Source organism: Gossypium raimondii, chromosome 12 (assembly GCF_025698545.1).
Source record: "Gossypium raimondii isolate GPD5lz chromosome 12, ASM2569854v1, whole genome shotgun sequence".
In the NCBI taxonomy this organism is placed as follows: Eukaryota; Viridiplantae; Streptophyta; class Magnoliopsida; order Malvales; family Malvaceae; genus Gossypium; species Gossypium raimondii.
This window is the reverse complement of record NC_068576.1, coordinates 31,377,542-31,401,457: the sequence shown is the minus strand read 5'-3', so window position 1 is coordinate 31,401,457 and position 23,916 is coordinate 31,377,542. Positions and strand designations below refer to the sequence as shown.

At 34.9% G+C, this 23,916-nt stretch overlaps 2 protein-coding genes across 2 annotated transcripts; both read right to left on the bottom strand.

Moving 5' to 3' along the window:
• Positions 1–468: 468 nt before the first annotated feature.
• On the bottom strand, positions 469–10,412 carry LOC105763684 (protein CELLULOSE SYNTHASE INTERACTIVE 1). Its single transcript, XM_012582001.2, has 8 exons — positions 10,266–10,412; positions 9,795–9,955; positions 8,881–8,954; positions 5,315–8,372; positions 2,590–5,134; positions 1,464–1,918; positions 898–1,014; positions 469–805 (listed from the first exon to the last, which is right to left on the bottom strand). Exons 2-8 carry the CDS (start codon positions 9,795–9,797, stop codon positions 653–655), a joined length of 6,405 nt encoding a protein of 2,134 aa, XP_012437455.1. The 5' UTR covers positions 9,798–9,955; positions 10,266–10,412; the 3' UTR covers positions 469–652.
• Positions 10,413–15,610: 5,198 nt separating this feature from the next.
• Positions 15,611–23,911, bottom strand: LOC105763683 (MICOS complex subunit MIC60). The gene is made up of 11 exons (XM_012582000.2): positions 23,516–23,911; positions 22,767–23,420; positions 21,094–21,222; positions 20,852–21,004; positions 20,652–20,729; positions 19,373–19,465; positions 19,167–19,286; positions 18,099–18,176; positions 17,761–17,940; positions 16,271–16,372; positions 15,611–16,183 (listed from the first exon to the last, which is right to left on the bottom strand). Exons 1-11 carry the CDS (start codon positions 23,591–23,593, stop codon positions 15,950–15,952), a joined length of 1,899 nt encoding a protein of 632 aa, XP_012437454.1. The 5' UTR covers positions 23,594–23,911; the 3' UTR covers positions 15,611–15,949.
• Positions 23,912–23,916: the final 5 nt, after the last annotated feature.

Here is a 23,916-nt window from a genome sequence, read left to right as displayed (position 1 = left end):
TATATAATGGTTCTTAACTCAACTAATCCGAAACATTTCAGAACTGGTCCAGTCCAATTCAAATATTGGCAAAGAGAAGCAGAGTTCAAAGATTCCAATAAAAATCACGGAAAACCGGATTTACATTTTTATTTTATTTTATTAAGGTTTAAAGTTTAAAATGTAGAGTTTCTGTTATATATTTTCTTAAGAAAACAATTAAATACATACTTTATTGTACTAAGAAAAAAATTTGTAAAAATAAATTGATAATAAACCATGCATGATGTAAAGGGTGAAAAAGCACAAAAATTATTAACCATTTCAGCGTCGACTTGATCAACTTTCATGCAAGAAAAGAGTTCGATACAATCAAAAGACGTTCAGTTCCAAAAGGACAAACAAAACTTTTTTATCTTCTTTCAAATTGACAAGCACACCAAATTGAATACAAAGAAGTACAAAGCAAAACAGCTTTGCATCCATATGTAAGAAAATCAGATTAAAAAAGAATACATTTCACAGATGACTATTTTAAAGACTTAAAATCTCTGTAGAATATTTACACTGAAAAGGGGAAAAAGAAAAGACAGAAAGAAAAAGGAGGTGTCCAAATTGATCATTATAATCATCTCCCCCACCCTCAAAATTTTCTATTTGCATAAAAAAATAATCAACTTTGACATTCTTTGTTAGACCACTGGAATTCTATTTCCAAATTCCGTGAGGGCCCAGTTTTACTTTCCGGCAATAAGGTATACTCACCTGAAACAGCTCCGAGCATTACAACCCGATCAATCTGGATAGTAACTTTTCCGAAGGAACTCTGTTGACGTGAAAAAAGAAAATGAGGGAAACTAAAATGAATACAACATTCTCTTGAAAAAAAAAACACAAACAAACAAGTGATATGCTTACCTTCCCCATTTTGCTCTTATTCTTGCAAGATATGTGCAACTTCTGGCCTTTTGGAGGACTCTCAAAAGTCCATGCAAAACTTTCGTCCCACTCAGGATTAGGGCCAGTCGATACAACCTAACAACCAAAAGATAAGATAGGATGCCACAAATAACAGAAGGTGGAGAGAGATCAAAGCGGAGAATGTTTTCAAGTAATTTTCAGACCAGCACAAATAGACTAAAATTTGTTCGAGTGATTCACAACCAAGAAAGCTTGAAGATATTATAACTAGAAACATCCCCTTTCATTTTGATCATAACTCTTCACGAGTTGGTTAAGAGATTCGAAACCAAACATCAGCAAATTTGTGTATCCTTTTGAGGAAACTAGTTATGAGGACTAAAGGAGCTGCGCAGCTGAAAAAGTGTGGGAATATACAGGCTACCAAAATCTCATGTTACCATACATGACTAATCTTTTAGTTCTACCAAATAATTAGGTGATAACCAAAAATTCAGAAAGAAAAGTTCCTCATATCAAATCACAGTTGGACACACAGGATGGAGAAGGATAAAGCATCTTACTTTGGTTTGCCGAGGAGAAGTGTTGCCAAGTGTAAGTTTGCAGAAAACACTAGGGTTCCCTACTGATTGCTTCATATTGTTGCCACGCTTGATTATCACCACCAATGTCCCGGGCAAGCATTGCAACAGAAATTCTGCCTTCTCCTGAAATCTAGGTGGGCCAGATTGGATCAAGTACTGCAGCAATGGGATTGCATCTGCAGCAGCAACTGACTGAGCTCTAGAAACTTCAGCTGGGCAAGCCGACCAAGCTTGCCTGAGTAGAAACAGAGCATCCAAAGCAGCTTCTTGAGTTGCCTCAGAACCTGTTTTGAGTGATGTAACCAAATGGGGAATGCTGAGTGTAGCAGGCTCAGTTGCTCTCAAACGTGGAAAGTTGCTAAATAAAGAGTTCAGAGCTTTTAGATACTCCTCATTCACAGCTCCAGTGGCCCATAAGTCCTTCTCAATAGCAGCTGCAAGATATTGATAGATGTTACTGAAGGAGAGAATCAAAAGCTTGCATGGAAAGGTTATATAAAGAAAAATGGATTAGCAATACCATCATAAACCAAATTGAGAAAAGAAAAACAAATTAATTCAATAAGTGGGTCTTTGAACAATGTATGTTGTTTGTCACTTCTTCCTAGCACATGATTTTGAAAACTAGGTGCATATAAACACACAAGCACAGTCAATATTGTTCACACAGGCAATAAATGGGTCTAAAAGCAGACAATTTACCATCCAGCTAATTCAGTTCAGCTGCAGGGCAACATTCATGGACTATGAAAGAACAGAAAGAATTGAGTTGCAAGTATTTCATCAGTAAATCACTTTTGTGTTCTGCAACTCTGTTCAATATAAGCGATATGGAATGGGGATAACAGAAACCCTTTAAGGAGGTATGTCCACAACCAGAAGTACCCTCAATCAATGATGGAGCCCTCAGAATTACCAGCAAAATGGAAGCATAAAATGAGCCAAGACACTGACATTAACAAGGGTAACCATTATGAAAGAGGTTCTTTTAAAATGTTACAGTAGGCATGAGAACAGAAACTTTCGTAAACCAGACATGCTTTTAAGTGATTTCTCATATTAGCCATCCACATAAACTAAAGTCCAACAGAGTTGTGGAGCTTACCAGTTATGGCCCTGACCGTTTCACTAGAAGCATACTCTTGAATGGTATGGTTAGAAAATAGAAGTTTCACAAACATTGCAGCTTGAACGGATGTCTCTGGATCACTTGAACCTATTAGATCCAATACAACCTGAACGCCACCAGCCTCAGCCACTGCTCTCTTATTTGATCGGCTGTGCATTACAAGATTTTGCAAAGCACATAGAGCTACCACTTTCATTTCTTCTGTTGGTTGGTCTTCAAGCACATTAACAAGAGCACGGCAAGCTGAAACTGCATCAGCACTTCGAGCGAGTGTCTCTTTCTGGAAAAGGTCACCAAGAGCCAATGTTGCCAGTAACCTTGCCTGCTGAGCTTGGGTTTGTGGATCCAAGAGATACTGGGATAATGGTACAATTGCAGTTTTAATTGCCGTTGTTTCTCTAATCTTTACATTATTGAGTAATACTTCCAACAGTCTTGCAGCTGTTTCCTCACACTGATGAGATCTGAGAAGCTCTAAGAGAGCCTCTATGGCACCACTTTCAGCCATTGCTTCAGCACTGGTTCCGTCATCACTTTCTAATACCAGAAGAGCATTCAGTGCACCAATCACAGTGCCCTCGGAGCCAGAACGGAGCAACCTTACCAAAACAGCAACAGGAACTTCCAAATAAAATTCAGAACTGAATTGAAGGATGCTAGCTAAAACAGAAGCAGCTGATTCCCATAAAGCATGTGGGAGCAGAGGATCAGCTTGCAATATCACCTTCGACAGCTCGCAGACACCACCCTCTTTTGCAATTTCATTTGGCCATATTAGTGCAATGCTAACAAGTGCCTTCACAGCTCTCTGTTGCAAGGTATGTATACCAGAACCAAGAATTCTTATAAGGGGACCGATTACTTGCTGTGTCACTGCATCCTTCTGAAGATGTTCTTCCAAGAGCAGATGTGATAGAAGCTCCGCTGCCAACTGCTGAACTGCTGGAGCTGGAGAATCAAGAAGTGGGATAAGTGGCTCTATAGCTTGGTGAGAGGTCAGTGTATAACCAGCACGACACTGTGGATGCTCCAGAACATTTACAAGGACTTGTAAAGCGCTATGCTGTCCATCAGGTCCAAATTCGGGTACAGACAGCAATTGAAAAAGGGGTTCAACTAGCTTCGCAGCAGATGGTCCTTTAGTGATGGTAGCATTATTTGTCAGTATTCGTAGCAATTCTGCAAAAGCAGCACACAGGAAATCTGGTGCTTCATGAAAGATATCAAGTATGCTGTCAATTACTCCAAGTTTGACCATTTCCATCTTACAAGCAGGCCTGTCTTTCCCTAACTTTACAAGAGTTCTTGAGATAGCTTCATGAAGCATGTAGTTGTTACCATATAAAAGGCCAACAAGTGGTACTACAGCACCATGTGCGGCAACTAGTTCTGCCAGTTGCTCATCATCTACAAGTTTATCTAATGCACGGACAACTGAATGCTGAGCAGGACTGAACTCAGATACAAGGAGAGACACTAGAGGCTCAACACAACGAGCTGCAGCCATAGTGGACCTGATTCTTATATTTCCAAAAAGAACACAACATAGCTCAGCAGCATCTCCCTTCAGTTCCATTGAACAATTTGATGAAAGGATTCTGCAAAGAACATCCACTGCATTCATTTCAACATCTCCAACCGCAAGGGCTTTAGAAGGATTTTCACTCAACAACCTAACTAATGCTGCAATAGCAGCATGCTGCTCTCTCTCCATTCCAGTATTAAGAATCTCGACCAAGGGTTGAACAGCTTGTCGGGCACTCTCAGCATTTCTGATATGGTTCGCAGAGAATAGGCTTTCAAGGGCTTTAGCAGCACTATATCTAGCAGCTCTTCCTCCAAGACGTAAAACTGCTAAAAGTTGGCTAACAGCTCCAAATGCAGCCTCATGTCTTCGAATTTCAGCACTGGTAAATAAAATACCTAATAGATCTGTAGCAGCTTCCTCGGTTGCATCTTGAGGACCCAAAGAAAGATACTTAGTCAGTGCTTCTAAAGCCCCTGACTCCACCATGACAATCTTATTTGATGGACAGTCTTTTCCAAGCTGAGTCAGAAGCCCGAGTGCCAGAAAAGGTGCACCAGGACGATCAGGAATTGGCTTAAGGAGATCAACAAGGGCAGGTATTGCTTTTCGAGAAGCAGCACCAACCCTAATGTCTTCAACTCTAAATAACCTCTCAAGACCAACTTGATCTGGGTAGCGTACCAAAGCAAACTCTTCAGACAAGTCCAGAAGTTCTTGTATATCAACATCATCACAGCCAAGCAAGGAGATAAGCCCACCAGCAGCCCCTGAATTTGCAACAGATAGAAGAGTCCCTCTGCTACCATTACAGACTAAACTGGATAATGCTTGTGCAGCAAAATATCTGTTCGCCGATAGCTCTGACTTCACTAAATTTGCCAGAACTGGTATAGATTTCATTGTTGGATGCGCGCGAATGATATCTCTATCTTGAAATAAGATTGCTAGCAATAATGCACAAATCCATATGCTGTTATCTTCCTTAAAATCAATCTGCAATGCCAGATGATGGAAACAGTTTTACTAAAATGAGGACAGAAGGAGCATAACCACAATTGGACAGACGGACAAGGAAAAATATCAATAAATTTTATATATCACTATATGCACCATATATTTTATTCTTATCAACACTATTTTAAATGAATAATTAAAAACAAAAAGACTAAATACCTGAGCATATTGGGAAGATCGTTTAGAGATTCTCTCGGTGACAACTTCAACTGCTCCAGCCTCCATTATTGCAGTTTTACTCTTTTCATTATGACAAGCAATAACAGAAAGTAGCCATATAGCCAAATTGGTACCAGAAATAACTGCTGTGCCTGCATCTGATTCCCCATTCCTGGCTTCTTCTTTAGCATGCCTACAGATGCTAATGGCATCCTGATCACCACTATGCAAATTTGCCAAGGACGACTCTCCAGATACCAGCATTGCAACAAGTGATTGAATTAGATAGTTAGAAGAATTTGATTGATTGAGATCTTCCACCACTCTTTGGTGATTAACTTTTACTGCACATATCAGAAGTGCAGTGCCCCCGATTTTGACCTTTAAGTTAGGGGAACTAATCACCCTTCTAGCAATTGATGATATGCAATCAGAAGCACTAGCAACAGCATCTCCTAGAACAACTGGTTGATCACAGCAAAGTCGTGACAGTATCTCAATAGCTTTATCCTGTAACAAGGGTGTTGCATCAGAAATAGTCAAAACTATTGGAGTTATGCTTTTTGGAAAGTCAGCTAAAACTGCCCATGTGGGTTTTATTTGACTACCAACCACTTCTGATCTAGACAGAATAGCAAGTGCATCTAGTGCCTCTCCTATGGCAACAGATCCAACTCTGGCAGATTCTAGAAAATAAACTAGAGCAAGAACAGATCCAACACGGTTCACACAATCAGTTATGGCATAATCAACTCGTCTTGAATGGAGCAGGCGTGCTATTGCTGCTGCTGCATGAGTCTTCCCAGAAAGAGTTCCTTCACGTAAAATCCGAGTAGAAGGCAGAATAATTTGTTCAGCAATTGCCGTATCTGATATTTCTGTATCCAACATAAGATTTGATAGGGCACAAACAGCCTGCTCCGCAACTTCAAGAACTGAAGAGTCAGCAAGTGCAACTAAGGGAGCCATTGCATCTCGAGCAACGGCAGCAACACCCCGGTTCTCCTTAATTGAAAGAAATATTGTAGCAAGGCAGTGACAGGACTCTACTAAGATGTTTCCAGATTCAACATTTAGCAGCTTCATCACTGACCAAAGAGTTTTTACAGCAATTTTACTTTCACGAAAGTCCTTCCTGGATTCAAATATCCCAGCTAAAGCTGATGCAGACTTCGCCTGAGTTTCTTCCTTAGTTGAGCTCAATATTTTAATCATGGTCTCCATGGCATCACTTGCAGCACTACCTTCACGCAACATATCATGGAAGGGGACAACTGAAAGCATACTTCTCAAAGCATCCAAAACATATACTTTAGATTCCGGTAGGTCACTGGTTAATAATGCACTCAGCTGGCTGATAGTAGCTGTATCAGATTTATGAATTAAATGGTTCAAAGTCTTTGCTGCAATTTCTTTCCCATTTGGGCTTCCATTCTTGAGCAGCCATAATAGTGCAGGAACAGCATCAGCACTTTCAACACATGCACGTATATCTTCACTGTGATTGCAAAGATTCTTCAGGATCAATGCCGAGTCTTCCTTAGCCTTCATAGAACCAGTTTCCAGAATTTGAACGAGTGGAGGAATGCCACCAGCAGCAGTAATGGCCCACTTACTTTCATCATTTTCATCAGATAGAAGGCAAAGCAGTGCAACTGAACATTCTTGCTGTTGTTCTGATGAAAGGCCAAGAAGTGATATCAACAGCTGAACACCTTCACGGCCTTGAAGTGCACGCCATAGACTGACTTCATTGTTGCAAAGAGCAAGGAGAGCTCTTATAAGCTCTTCCTGGACTTCGTTGGTTGCCATGGTGATCAATCCAACAAGTAACCTTTTTGCATCAGAATTCACAAGTTTAATTGAGAGGATGGTATTCCCATACAAACTGGCTAGGGCTTCTATTGTACGTTCTGGCACAAGGTATGGTAAGCCAGGTTGGAACTGATTAACTAAAGTCTGCTCAATACCCAGAGGATCTGATGCTCTAGTGGATTCTGCTTTCCTGTCATAAATCATTAAAGCTGAAGCTAAAGCCCCAAGTGTGTCAGCAGTCTGAGCAGGTGAAGAACATGACTCAAGGCTTTGACCGAGGCTAGAGATGACATATGATAAACCACCAGAAATGTTGGCCAAAGCACACATAGCATTCTCCTGTAATGCTTGGGCATACTCACCTTGCATGAATTCTTTTGAAGGAGCTATAGTAGCGTTTATTAAAGCAGGAATACCATTGAGACTAGCTATTTCCCGTCTAGCTTCTTTGCACTGAGCAGAGAGAGACTTAACGGCGCCTGCAGCCTCAGCTCTAACGGAGGCTTCATTATCAGGTCCTAATATTTTAAGCAATTCTTTTGTAGCTTCAGCAGCCAATACCTTAGAACAAACAGATGCATCCTCCATTATCATATACCCAAGAAGAAAGCAGACATTAGCTTGAGTGCTTGACCGTCTGGTTGTGAGCAACTTTACAAGTATATCAATTCCTCCAGCCTGTACTGTCGCCGACCAAAATCCCTCTGTGCTGCTTGCAAGGTTTTTTAAGGCTCCAGTCAATAAGTTATCAACCAAGTCTCCTGTCTTGAGCCCATTCTGTAGCTGCTTCCAAAGCACTGTCACAACTCCTTCAGTTGAAAAAATCTTTGATCCAACATGATCCTTTGTACCCCCTTGTGAAACAGCATAGATGGTCTTAGCTGCTGCAATTTGTCCTTCTGCAGAGCTGGACTTGAGGAGACCGAGCAATGGTGGTATGCAGCCCCCAAGCAAGACTTTAACCCTTAGTTCATTCTCCTTACAGAGTGAGTCTAAAACAGTTGCAGCTTGAATCTTCACTCCAAGTGATCCTGATCGGAGAAGAGAGACAAGAACTGGAACTGCCTGAGAGTGAGAACCAACAGCACTGAAGGCATTTTCACGTGTGTCAATGAGTTCTAGCAATTGCCTTAAGGAATGCTCTTTCTCTTGTAAAGATGAGGAACTCTGCCGCAACTGTTCGATGCATTTTGCAACACTTGCCAATGTCCCATCTGGATCCTCCATGCTACTTGTACGATCCCTAGTTTTAGGCCATGAGATGGTCAAGATAGAATTATAACAGCTAATAATCATAGAGATCACCAGAGAATGGGAGAATATAGATATTATCATGGACACCAGGGGATTGATACCAAAGCAGATACTATCAGTTACAACCCATGAGGAGCAGCAAAAAAAAAAAGAGGCTTATGGAAGCACAATGAAAGCAGCCAAATAGTGGAATAATGAGACCTATGAGGCTATGACCATAAAACCCTAGTCAAATTCACTGAAAATACCAAAGGAAGGCAACATATATATTCTGTGCGGAAGCTAGAATGACAACATAAGTAGTTAGCTAAACAGTATGCTATCATTGCCAAAAAGGAGAAACTTTATGCTGTTTTTGTACAGAAAATTTAGTCTGTTCCAAATTTAGTAAACGACTCCAAGCAAAGAATTACTTAATCACATATGCTCGGTTCTTCATGCTGCAATGTTCCTCCTATCCTTGCACAATATTTACAAATAATAAAGCATAAACCAACCTCAAACCCATTTTCATAACTGAATGTGGAGTTGGGAGCTCCGAATCTTGAAGTTTGCCATCCCCATTTTTTTCCTGCAACCATAGACATAGGAATGTAATGATGTAAAATGCTTACAACTAGACATTCTCCACATTGAACTAGCCATGTGAAAGAAAAAAACATAATATACGATGACCATAAGAAGCTACAACAAGATATAGAGAACATATACAAGACAAGCATTAGAGAAATCAGATCCAAGGGTATTTAGGTAACTCACATCCCTGATGATAATTTCAGGGGTTAGATGAAGTTGACATATACATTTAGTATTTCATTTCCCCATTTTTTTTCTTTTTCAGAGATGAGTGGGTCAAAGAGAAGGGGGAGGGGGGAGTTTGTGGTCTTGGAGACTCCAATAATACCAATTACCTACCATATGGTAGTTGGAGAAAATCAGAGAATACAGCGACAGAAGCATCACTAAGCATATATCTCTAGACTGATCTCTATGGAAAAGGGAAACTTTAAAAGAAATGGAGCCAACTGACAGCATTAATCCAAGCTAGCATGTTAGAACATCAGATCTTAAATATCAGTATAAATATATTTCCAAAAAGAGAAAAAGGCATTCAACCAACACATTACAATAAAATTTTGGGGTCTCATCATTCAAATTTTTTTCAGATTTTATCACTATTGAATTGCATTTCCAAATGATCGCCGCCAGATACACTGTTTTCCCAGCTTAAAGAAACAAATTATCTACTAAAAGGATGCATTTATTTATTACCAATGACTGCAAAATGAGATCTAAATACAGTAGAAAAAAGACCACCTAAACTTCATAATTGGAAAATATCATAAATTCACAATCCATACCCTTAATGCTAAATTATCCAAAGACTGAAGTCTAAAAACTAGAAACATACCATATCATTAACAGGAAGGCCGCTGCTATTGTTAGCAGCAAACCGCCAAGCGAGTGTCGCTGCCAGCTTTGCTTCTTTAGTGCAAGATTCGCTGAATCTAAGAAAAAACTTAGCCCCTCTCCAGATTCAGCCACTACGCGTCGTCAAAACATTAAAATCTCCTGCCAAACAGTAACCGAAATAGAAATTTATCAATCAAATCCAGATCAAGCATAAATCATCATAATTCAACAATAAGTGTATCTCGAAAGAGCAAAAATCCAATGCAGCTAATACTAGTAAACTAAAACGAAAGAAAACGAATCGAGAAATGAATCACATTTCCAAGACTCTGATTTTTTTTCTTTTCATTAGGAGAGAAAACAGAAAACTGAAATGAATCGTTTTCCACTAAATTAAAGAATTAAAGAAAGAATTAAAGAATCAAAACTCGATGCAAAGAATTAAAAAAAGAAATGTAGAGAAGCAAACCTTTAAAGAGAGAACAATTAATCAATTCTTGATTTGATATGAGAAAAACAATAACTAGAGAAATGATGAAAAGATAAATACTCCTATATATACATATTTTATATTTGTTCTTCTACTTTTTCTCTCTGTTCTAATTTTTCCTTTTCCTTTTTAAATCAGCTCACTTACAGTTACAGCCGACGCTTTCAGTGAACCACCGACAACTTGAAGGGTCTACTTTTCGGCTCGGCTCGGCTCAGCTTGGCTTCTTGTATTCTGAGCTCGGCTTTTGTAACGTTCATAATTCGAATAATTTTCTAACATGAATTAAAATTATCCACGCATCCCAATTATGTTTGTGTCCCCATCTAATCTTAAATCTTTTCAATTTAGATACTAATATTTGAATTTATTTCTGTTTTAGTCGCTCGCAGTTAATTGAAAGCTTTTTTCTAACTAGTAGAATAACACATTTAGTTTTCAATACTTACATATTCTATCAATTAGATACTACTTCCAAATAATTCAATAAATTTAACCCTTCACATTTACAAATTCTATAATTTAATCCTCAGACTTTCTACTCAAAGCTTTCAGGTTTTAAAATAGAGACATTTCACATCTGTAAATTTATAAAACGCAAAAAAAGAAAAGAAACTAACGAGCCATTTGCCAAGTCAATTCTTGATACCAATGAGTTTATCTTGAAACTTTATTGGCTTTTCTTTTTCTCATTAGTCTTCTTCTAAATATAATATTTTATAACACTTTGATTCACAAAATTTTGACAAAAGCAAATGGAAAACCTTTTAAAAATAATTTAGATTTACTATTGATAACAATATGATATTCCCATCAAGATACTTAGAAATAGCCCTCAAGTTGGTTCTTCAAATTGGAAATTGAGGCTTAAAAATATGTCATGGAAAAATCCAGTTGTTCAATCAATAATTATATAAGAAAAATTATGAACATTTAATTTTCACAAGAAAAAATGTAAAAGAATTAATTGAATGTCCGTTTGTTACATTGATAATGATTTTTTATTTTATAAACTAATTAAGAGATTACTATTTGTTCTATTTATTGTTAATTATTTGCTTTTAATTTTAAATCCACAATAAGCAATGTGTATAACTATTAATCTAATTTAGTGTCAAATTATTTACCAAATTAATTAAAAACTAAAATTATGCTAGTCGGGTGAAGAATTACTTTTAAAAATATTAAATTATTTATATATTATTATTATATATTATAATTCTAAAATTTATATTTTCTATTATTTTTAATGGTGTTTAGTTAATTTCTAACACTAACTTCTTAAAATATAAAATAAAAGGGTTATGTATCGAATTAGATAATTTCAACCATAAATAAAACAATTAATAGATGTGGAATACCTCTATTTTAAAAGTTGAAAACTTTGGTTAGGAAGTTTGAGAATCAAATTGATAAAATTTGTAAATGTGAAGGATTAAATTTATTGAATTATTTAGAGTTAAGATCAAATCGATAGAATATGAAAGTATTGATGACTAAATGTGTTATTATATTAGTTAGAAAAAGATGTTACGTAATCAATTTAATGGCGGTGATCAAAACAGAACGAATTCATACATTGGTGTTAAAATTAAAATTTTTAAAATTAGATGATGAATATAATTAAATGATCATTTGTATAATTTGCCCTCTAATATTTAGAATGTGTAATGTAAATGCAAACAACTTTAATTAATGATAAATTGCGTGTAAATTAAATTGAATTTCGGTCATTAAAATTATTTGGTTAAATTGAGAATTTTAGGTTCATTCGATGAAAATAATTTAAATTTAAATTTTCTAATTTTATTTTTAACAATTCCATTCCAATCTTACAATATTGTGTACCATGATCCACTAACCAATAAATATGAAAAAGAAAAGAAAGTAATTAAAAATATATAATGGTAAATTTAATTTTTGCTAATTAGGTTTTTAGTTAAATTTTACTTTCAATCTTTTAAAAATAGTCGAATTGATCATTAACCATTCAAAAGAGCCAAATTTTTTTGTACGTAAATATTTATTAAAATGTTAGTTTTTTAGAAGTAAAATGTTAGTTTTTAAACATTACAGCATGACAATCTACGATACTCCATTTTTTTTAAAAAATTATGAATTTTTATAAATTTTTATTTAAATTCTGAATTTTTGCTGTTTTAATATTTTATAAATAGTTTTATGTTAGCATGAAATATACATGGACTGTCTCGTGAGTTGCTACAGTAATATTATTAAAAATTAATATTTTAATAAATATTCTTGTTTAAAAAATAATTATTTAACTCTTCTTGGTGAAATTTAAGTTAATCAAATTAATAAAAATATAAATATTGATTAAGCAAAAAAAAGAAAAGAGGTTTAAAATTAGGCAAGCCAAAAAAGAAACCCTGGGTAATGGTCCTCTCTCTTAATTGACTGGATATTCTGTTTTTGTGGTAACAATAATAGATACTGTGATTGTGTCAAGGCAAAATTAGGCTTCTCCTAGACAGTAAGATACACCTAATAAGTACAATTCTTTTAATTTAATCATTAATTAGTTCCTTCTAATAATGCATTACTTTTTGTCTCTAAACTTATTTCACGGACCAAGTTGCCCTTGCCTAATTTAATTTCACTCACCATTCATATGCTGTCATATTGTAAGAATTTTTAAAACTTCCGAGATTATTGTCAAAATTTTATGTAAAAATATTTTTATAAAAATTTATATTAAAATTAAATGAGTGTTAGTTGAACTGTTTAAATAAAAGTTTAAAAACTTTACATATTTTATTAAAAACATAAAAATAGGGTTAAATATAAAATTGAGACTTAAACTCATTCACTTCTCTCATATTGGTTGTTCAACTTTTTTCCGTCCACTTTATGTTGTTGACTCTACAATCCTAAGCAAACATGTTTTTGTTGATGTCAATCTAATTTCATGGATGGAAAAAAAGTTCGGGTACCAATCTGGGACATAAAAATTATAAGTATCAATTTGAGAGAAGTGGACAATTTTTGTACCAATTTTATATTTAACCCTAAAAATAAAAATGTCCTCGATTAACATTTTTACTTGATTAAAATATAATACAAGTATATGTATTCTTTATAAATTTGTAATTTAATTTTATTTTAATAATTTACTCCTTTATTTTTAAATAATAAAATTTAAATCTGATTATTAACATAGAGAAAATTATTTATTAAATTTATTAATCTAAAATTTTAAAATTAAAAAAAATCAGTAGACATCTTAATTTTTGGTTGCCTAAACAATAATATTAAAGGAGAACTTAAAATATGATACAATTAAGCTATCAAATTTAACTTGAATTTGAAAATATGACTTAATCAACTTAAAACTGAATCTGGTCAAATTTAATTAAATCATAAAACTAACAATTCAAACTTGAAACCCATGTAAGTTTAAAATAATTTTAATTCAAAGTAATTTAAATTTAAAATAAAACCAAAATGATTTTAATCTAAAATGATCTAAATATAAATGAGTTGAATCTAAATTATATCAATTTGAGATTATATAATTTAAAAGCTCAATTGAAAGCTTAAATAACTAACCTAATTTAAACTCAAACTAAAGGACTCCATTTTTAAAATCAAAATTGATTCCAACTCAAAATCACGTAAATTAAGATTCCTAAGCTAAAAATAGCATGTTACAAATGTCGAAATTATCAATAAATCATTGATGTGGTACAAAATATATATTATGATCTCCCTAATGTTGTTTATTGGTATAGATTCTTTCATGGAACTTGATTTATGATTGAGACTCAACTCATAAATGAACCCAGGCAAAGGCCCATGCTGTGACATTTGATTAACACACTAATCCCATCATTTTCATATATCAATTTTCAATCATTGGCTGGGGACTTCAATGTGATGCCATGTTTGTTTATTCCCACTAAATATAATTTTTTATTTTTAAGTACACCATTACTCAGTTAAAGAAATTAATTAAAGCCTTGAATAAATTAATACCATTAAACGTTTACTTAAATGCATTTCCTCTAGCTCTTGCAAAAGATATTATATGGACTAGGTTAAACGGGTCAGTCATTCTAAAATTAGAATTCATTTATTGTCGTAAATATTCACTTGTAGCATACCATATCTCAATTGATTGGCGTAAATTTTCTACCGCGTGTATATTCCCAAAATGATGGTGTTTTTCAAAAATCAAACTTTGTTGTTCAGCATCTTAGACTAGCCAAAAGAATTTTTTTTTTTAATTTTTTTAATTTTATTTTTCATTCGTTTAGCAAACCGTCAAGAAAATATATTTGTGACCTAAGCATAGTATAAGGAAAACAAAAAGTAGTAATTTTTTTGTAGAATTTTCATAATTTCTATAATTTCTCATTTTATAATTTTTCTATAATTTTATAACTATTTTTAATAATTTTCTATATTTTATATGATTTTCTAGAAGTTCTATAATATTTCAATAATTTTAGTAACTCTTTAATATTTTTTTATAAATTTTATAAATTATTTTGTAATCTTTAATAATTTTATAATATTTCAATATTCTCTTTTAATTTCTAACTTACTACCATATTATCATTTTTTCATATCAATCCATCAAAAAGCTTTGATGATAAACAATATTTCAAAGACTTGATTAAGTGTTTCATAATTTTATTTTGAAGTTAATGTATTTCATTATTTTAAAGGTTCAATTAGGTGTGGTTTTTAATGAAAGATTTAGTCAATTTTTAATTATTTTACGAGGTTTTTGGCATTTACACTTTTAAAAAAATATATTTTCTTACTTTTTAAAGCAATATTTCTTTTGACAGAAATTAAGAGAAAAGAAAGAAGCAATTTACGGAGAGTGGTGTCAACTTCTAGAAAAGAAAAGGTTATCCAGCTATAAATTAAACTTAAAATTTTGTTTCAACGAAAAATATTGTAGTTATTAAAATTAAAATTAAAATTAAAATTAGGACATGTTCAACAATTTCACCTTAAATCAAAATTAATGACAGTGGAGGAGACGATATATATATATACCAACCCGTTCATTTAAAAACACAGAACCATACAACAACGCAACCAACATGCCATGTGTCTTGTTTAGCTAATCTGTTTGCTTACAATACCCTCTCTCATCAGTATATGTATATATCCAACTAATAACTCTGAAATTCATATTTTAGATTAAACTAAAAATAGTTATTATTAAACAATAATTCGAGCCAAGTTGGTCCGAATTTGAAAAACCTCCTTGCCCAAGACAACACATCCCTAGGATTGGTCCTAGTGTAGCTGCATGAATCAACTAAACTGAACTCTCACCTAACATATGTTCAAGAAAATGATGCATCGTTATTACAATCTTCATAAGAGAACAAGAAATTGGCTCTATAGAACGCCTGTTGTTTACAATAATCATAAGTTTACTTGCAAAATGAAGGCCTCTAAAAAATATGGAAACCAAAATTTTATTTGGAGGATCGTGGGGACGATCTACACAGTTTAAAGAAAAAAAAATCGTGATATAGGTTTCCCAAAAGCAAAAAGACCAATATGGTTGCCGTTATGTTGACAAGGAAAGCCAGAAAATTTCTTTACCTTTAACCGCTAATTCAATGAGGTTTTAAAGTTCCATACCAGAGGGGAACCAAATATTCAGGACTGGGAGATTAGGTAAGACTGATGCAAGTAGCATAAGATTGAAGTACTGTTAATGCTTGCTCCGTGATGGCCCTATTCCTCGCTCGTTTCACCCAATCACCAATAATCTCCTCCGCTTGGCTACCTTTGACACCTTGCTCAAGAGTGGAAGCTGCTTCAACAAGCTTTCCTTCAGCCAAGTAATTTTCAACTCTACTGATTATACTCTCGATCCCTTCACTAGATTCGTCAACTTCTTTTACCTATTAGATAGTCAAAAGGCAAGCATGAGATTCTTTCAGGGACTTGGATCTATTATTATGTGAAAAGTCAATCCCATTTTTTGTCACCTTTAACCAGGATGCAATATGTGCCAAAGAATGCGTCAGGATACCACCACCACCTGGTGGAATCAGGCTGAAATGCCTTAGGTTTCCTTTCAAGCCATTAAACTGCAAGAAGAACATATGTCAAACAGTAATCTACGGAATTTACTTCGAATGTCATGAATCAGCATCTGTTAGAATTGCTTAAGGATCAAAACAACTATTAACCATCAATCTATTGCTAAATCTCAGCAGCTCTAGCAGTATTCCTGTCCACCTTTGAAATGAACTCATAAAACTGCTTAGACGTAGCTTGTAATTTGGCCCTGTATCCATGGGAATAGCTAAGGTGCTAAACAGAATACAATTTAGGAATTTCTGCCAGTAACTGATTTGCGAATGCCTCTTAGATGCACCAGTGGGCAGTGGTACATAAAAGGAGTAATACTTTCTTTCCTTGCACAAAATTAGACCAAGCATGTAAAAGAAGAAACAAAAACAAAAGCATTTCTTTCTCTTAACAATCTTATCCTCATCAGGTTCGACCCATTGAACCAAACCACTCTATAGTCCATCTTTAGACGATTAGTCTCCATTCCTATCCATCATAAAATCCTTAATGGATTTTGGTATCAGGTTGATAAGGGTTAGAATACAAATGGACCCTTAACTCTGAAACAGAGAAGCAAACCTCCTTTGGGTTGATTTTAAATGATGCATATAGCATTGTTGCTCTCCCTTTTTCTCGTTTAATATTTTATCCACTGGATAACTAATCCAGTTCCTAGCAGCTTCCCTTCACAGCACCGAGCTTACCAACTTCAGCAAACCAACGATTGTTAATGCAGTTACAGCGTAAAGATTCCCAATGAAGGGGCTTCAGCTAGAAACCTCTCACCTTGACAATCCAGAATCTAAGTGCTTAAGCGCCCTTCAATATTGAAGAAATTTATTATTGAAAAAGCCAGACCTTGGGAAATTTGACTGCTAAAGAACCTACATATTCTTTGCTTCTCATCGAAAAATGACTGCAAAGCCAATCCTAATCAAATAGGAAGCATATTCGATAACAACAAAGAGGAGGGTGAGGGCATGTTTAGTTCAATTTATTTAGCATAGCCAAAGAAAAATGCTATTGACAATGAAACAATCATAAAAGCAGTCCATTTTCAGCGCACACAAGGGCTTTGTGGCTGCTGCTATAAGAGGAAGAAAAGAGTGCACAAATTTATAAATAGCTAAAAGGGATCAAGTGAATGATGCCATCCTCCCGGCTTTTAGGCTTTGGAAAAAACTAAGATTCTATATACTCTTAGCCGGTCACCATAAAGCATTTAAAATTGTTCCATTCTTTGAAAAATATCATGACAAACTAAGATTCTATGTAACGCATACAATTCTTGCATAGAATTCTATGAAGGGCAAACTATCAACCATGTAACCAAAGGATCTTATCATTTGAAATGATTCAGAAATAAGTAGGCATATATTTCTTAAAGTACAAAACAACTTGCCTTTTGATTCAACTCTAGTAGAGTGTCTGTTCCACAGTACCGAGTTTCTTCTGGAAGGGATGAAAGGACCAAACCTAATACTGAATCCTTCTCAAAGCCTTCAAGATAGGTGTATAGAGTATCTATTTCTTTTTGGATTGGTAATCCTTTGGAAAGTGCATCTTCTAGAGCAAGCGCTCCCTGTAGGACCCAAGAACATTCAAGTTATGTGACAATGATTTACAAGTTCAGATGAATTATTACTAGATCTATCAATCATTATACAACATAACTCAGATTCCAAAAGAAAAAAAAAAAAAAAAGAGACTAAGAACAACGAATTAAGGTGGAGAAGGTACCAAAGCAAGCTTGTGAATAGAATGAATCTTGTGCGCCTCTTCAGATTGTGCATAAAATGCCATACATAAGGCATTTATCTACAACAGAATAGTTCAGGCCATGTTTAGATCCTCTAATCACATCCATGGTGTTGAATGGCTAATAATAAACCAATATTTTAGACTATGTATGAAAGAATACTTGAGCATGAAGTTAATAACATGTGTATTTCTCAAATTCAGATTCATCTGAACAGTAAACAATAAAATACAAAAATGAGAAAATGAGAAACACATTTAAAATTAATGTTTGTAACTGATAAACTAGAAGCTTCCAATTCAGAAGGCTACTCTTTTTAACTTTAGACATGCACATTGATCCTGAAATAATTTTCATGTTTGATTTAGTACTTTAATATATATATATATATTAATACAGTACTTTAATATTTGAAGCATATATCAGAAACTATTCTTGCTTTCATTTCCTTCTACAAAATAGGTGGTACTAGTTAAACTTTATTGAGGTTTCTGTGACGTTGGAAATCTATTAACTGTTTAGATTGTAAATCAATACATTCCAGCAAATGCTAATATTCAGAAAAATTTAATGGCAAAACCTTTGATTTTAGCAAGAAGTTGCACAAGAGGTTAGCTAATTTGCTTGTGATCATTGATCACTTAATGAGTTTGATCTTCAACAAAATACAGTTTCATTTTTCACACATAAATATAATATATACTGATGCACAATGTCTATCAAACAAATGGAGCATCACCATGCAGAAAACAGAAAGCATGAAAGTTGATACTGCGTTAAACTGAAAGCTAAAATATTGATGCATGACATGACATTTAGCTTGTCTTTTTCCCCTGAAAGCTATATGCCTCAAAGTAGAGCCATGACATTCTATATTCCAACATATCATATGAGAAAAATCTTGCATCATAACTTTTAAATTTATTTATTCCATATTCTATCAAAAAACACTGAAAGGAACTTTCCAATTCATGTTTTCTTCCTCAAAACTAGAAAAGTTAATTTTGTTCATATTTTCATTAAAAGAATTCCACCAGGAGATAGCTTACATGAAAATTTGCTTCTGCCATTTTTTCAATCTGTGCTGCTTTCTCATTTGCAATTGCAGATACCAGTTCTACTTTTCCTTGCTCCTGTGCATTTTTCAAATTCATTCCAGCTTCTCTTTCCTGCAATAACCAAAGATTTAACAGCTTGAGTTCATTAGTTATGGAAAAATGCTATAGAACTTCTTTGTTAGCATAAAACTATGTACCTTTTCTTCAAGTTCCATCCTGAGTTTCTCTTCCATTCTCTCTTGTAGGGATTTTATAGCAACTGCTGCTTTTGTTCTTTCTCTCTTCAATTCCTGAAAGTGGTAAAGTCGAATTCATAGAAGATTGAATTCACAAAATAATATAATTACCTCTTTTCTTTTACTTAATCTTTTAACCCTTCAGAAGGGCATATGGATGCCAGAGTATACTCTATCTCGAAGCGAAATTGACTTTCCAAGGTAAATACAGCAAAATAAGCATGCTCATCAAAATCCATATTGCAAAATCATAGAATAGCTTAAGTTGATTAATAAAAATACTAATGTAATTTTGCTAACTAGCATAAAAATTAGAGAAACTGATTGGGACTGGTCTTCCTATAATTCAAAGTTTTCGGCTTCTGTTATTCCTTACAAACAGATCAAGTTGTTCCAAACTGATAAAATAACGATTGCGTTTTGTCATTGTCACACACAAAACAGGAAAACCAAAGTATATAAGGTTGATAAAATTGCATAAAACTCCATATCATGGGATAAAATTTTCTTTACAGTGGTGAAATGATAGAGCTTTAACTATCAATCACTACCTAGCATATCCATTTCTGTCATGTGATGGGCGATAAAGCACTACAGAACCATCAACTTTTAATCAAATTGTTTGTGTTAGGGTGCCAACCCACCCATTCTGCCTCATGTTCAGTCCTGACATACAGGTCCTAGGGATACAAAAAGAAAGTGGATTCACCGGGAGAATTAAGCATAAAGTGCAGATGGGAGTCATTGTGGCTTTGTTGCAAGGTTAAAGAAAAAGATACACGCGGGTAAGAAGAAAGCAGGTTATCAAAAATGTGTCACTCATAAAGTGGACAGCAAGAAAAATAAGTCCTCTTCTGGCTGATTTCATTTGACAGACAATAATTCATTATATGTGTATAGTTCAAAAATGAAGAAAAAAAATCAATGTTTTCAAACCCTTACAAAGTATATATAAATATATATCTATATAAACAGAAGACACAAGTACCACAAAAGAGATGGAAAAATTTATATTTTTTCCCTCTTTCACCATGAAACATGAAAGAAATTACTGTATGATTTGCACAGCAAGAGCAAGAGAAAAGAGGAAGTCAGAGTATGAATGCATTAGTCAATGCGATGTAAGAAAATTAGAATTACCCAATAAGCATAGAGCTGAAAGCAATGACAAAAAGCTTCGCTATCAATCACACGAAATATAACATAGTAAAAACAATGAAAATATGAAAAGAGCTGTAACCTTATCCAACATAGCTGCCTCTTCTGTACGCATTAGTTCCCTGGCTCCTGAATCCCTTAATTCCTTTTCATATTTCTCCTGAAGAGAGAGTGGAAAGAAAAAAAAAAACATTAGCAAACAGTATGCGATGGCCAAAATGAAGCTGCAGAAATTAAGAAGGCAGATGATGTGTAGCAGAGCCTAGTGCTCAAACTTCAGACCTTCAATTCTCGTTTTTCCTCAGCAAAAGCACGTGCATCCAGCTCAGCTTGCTGCTTTTCAGCAGCATGAATGGCTTGCAGGAAATCAAGAACTAATTTTCCATCCTTTGATAAATATCCCTCATTAAGTTCCTCAACTGCTGTACCAAAAGCCTAGCGTGTTAAAAATAATGAAAACCTAGTGTTAGTTGACACTCTTGCTTATCATATGTATTAAACAAAAAGTAGGAGATGTAAGTAACCTCTTTTTCTTTAGAAAGCTGCTCATATTTGCTGTTTAGAGAAGCCAAGTAGCCTTCAGCTGCCTTTTCCCCAAGGTGATAGGCATCAAGAAGAGAACTCGGAGCTTCTATATCTTTACTGGGTTTATCCTGCAGCAAAGTAAAACCAAATGTTGTTTTGTATCAACTCTGATAGAATAATGGATAAGTACATGTACATATATACCTATATGAATATCTATATTTGAAGTGAATACAGGAGCTGCTCAGGCATAAAAGAAACTTTAATCCCTCAGATGTTGCAATCCTAAGCCCGCTTTTTAGGGGATCAAACCTCCCTAAGCTTTTTCTTTCCCAGAACATAAAAAGGGAAATGCAAGTTCTTTGCCACATCAAATGACAGTCTTTTCCCCATTTAAACACACACATAAAAGAATCTTTTTATTGCTCAAATGTTGCAATCCTAAGCTACGCTTTTGGGGATCAAACCTTGGTATAAAGCCTTCCCTTGCCAAGGAACTAAACAAAGAAATGCGGTGATTCTTTGTCATCCTAAAGCATTAGCTAGGTATCCACAAGCAGTGGACAGCCTCTGAATCATAAGCATATTTATTCCCACAGAAAGTGGAGAAAGCCTTCCAACCAGACTTTTTATCCCCCCTTAAACGAACAATGTGCTGAAGAACATAATAAATAAAAGGTATATTCCAAAGTATATAATATTCAGACAATGAAAACATGAAAATTTTTTAAGAAGTTTCATGGACCAACCTACAAAGAATAACAATGGTACGTGATGTTATTCCAAAAAGTTACAAACCAGAAACAACATGAAATGTAGGGTGTTAAGAAGAGAAACTGATGAGGGGAACAAAGGATATTTCTATAGTGGGATGCAGAGATGAAACAGAATTTATTTGACTTTCTTCAGGGCCTAAACTAAGCACTTCTGCACCTTTACTTGGTTCATCCTGCAACGGTGGAACACCACAAGTTATATTGAGCCTGTGCAGTATATGTATATGCGAAAAAGATGATATTTTTCCAGTATTAAATTTTTGGAATGTACAGTAAGCCTAGAAACAGTCTGGTAGCATTGTTGCCACTTAACTTGATACTTGTGGTTTAAAAAATGCAAAGTTATACAAAGAGATTCAATGCTTAGCAAGTTACAACAGTTAAGCCTCAGTCCCTTTGTTACTGAAACTTCCATATAAACCAGTGCCCTACCCAGGAAACAAGAAAAGGCACCATGCTTCTTTGGCATCCAGGGACATTTCTTTATGCACCCATTCACAAAATTATAAAATATTGCCAGATTCCATGGCAGGTAAATTATATTGAAAGAAATATGAATGTGCATAGATACACGTAAAGTGCCAATGGTGTTTGTTGGCAAACAAATGACAATTGGCTAAGGTGCATTTCTGCCATAATTGAGTTGCGGAGCAATAGAAATAGATTAGCACAACTTTAATAAGAATAACAAAGTAACCTATATTGTTTAGTTCATATTGAAGTGCATCTGATCACTCTTTAATATTATAATATTGACTAGCATAGGCATTACACCATAAAGATGGAATCCGCATATAGATGCTTAAGTCATTCTTCAAAATTTCATAAATTTCATAAAATCTATAACTCGAATCGATCAGTATCAGTACCAATACAGGGTGCATAAAAAAGAGTACCTGCAGCTTAACTCCGGTAGTAGGAGATGGTACAGTTTTTGTCTCCTCTTCTCCAAGGGATGCACTTGATCGGGTATCCAATGGAATATCTTGAATTTCCTTCTCCGGTGCCGTTACAGTTTCAGACTCAACCTTTCTAAGATTCCCCTCAGCTGATGCATCGGTATCTGCACTGTGATCAGCAGATGACAAGTTGTTCTGAGAATATTCAGGTAATGCCTTTTCTGGTACAGATGTTGTGCTTTCTTCAATTATCTCGTTCAACTTATCTTCAACATTCGAATGGTTCTCACCTTGGGTTTCACTTGAAATTTCAGGCTCAGGAGGAAGATCGATATTAGTTGCAGCTTTTTGCTCAGGCAAGTCCACATGAGGAGTCAATTTGTTTATTTCTTCATCACGAGAAGAAACAACTTGGATATCCTTTTCATCTTTCTCATCAAAACCAGTTTTCGTTGAATCAATAGAAACCTTGGGGCGTGCGCCATATTGCTCTAAATATCCAGTTTGGTAAGCAACCAAAATAGCACCACCAATAAGAGAAGTTCCAAGGACAAATTTTGAAAGCCCACTCTTCGATTCAGGTTTCGGAGTACCATTTTCTCCAGAAGAAGTCGAAAATTGCTTTCTTGAATAAATAAAAGGTGATGAACACTACATTTTCACCATGCATCGTAAGAGGATCAATTATAAAAACAGAACATAGGAACTCCAAAATTGATACTGAAAGTGAAAACAGTTGAATTTACCTGGGGCATAATCTGCCTGGGTATTCTCCAAGGAGCCCCTCGGCAACGTGGTAATTCCAAAATTGACCTTCCAAGCATACTGTCGGATTTTCACTACTTCAGGGATTTTGAAATTATATTGCAGCAAAGGTGTTTGTGAAAATGATTGGCAGAGGAAGTGAGGATTCTTAAGGAAGGAGTCGCTTTCGGGTTACGCTTTTAGCATTCAAATCAATTGTCTTTCGTTTAAGTCTTTTACAGGGTTGAGCGAGCCAGCGAGGAACCACGATCGCTTTCCCGGGGAGCCCAGGCGAGCGCTAGATAGGAATCGCCGTTGGAGATGAAATTGAAAGTTGTATCAGCGTACAACTGACAGCATCTGTTTTTTTCGGATTTTTTCAGCTCACATTTTCGGGTTTGAA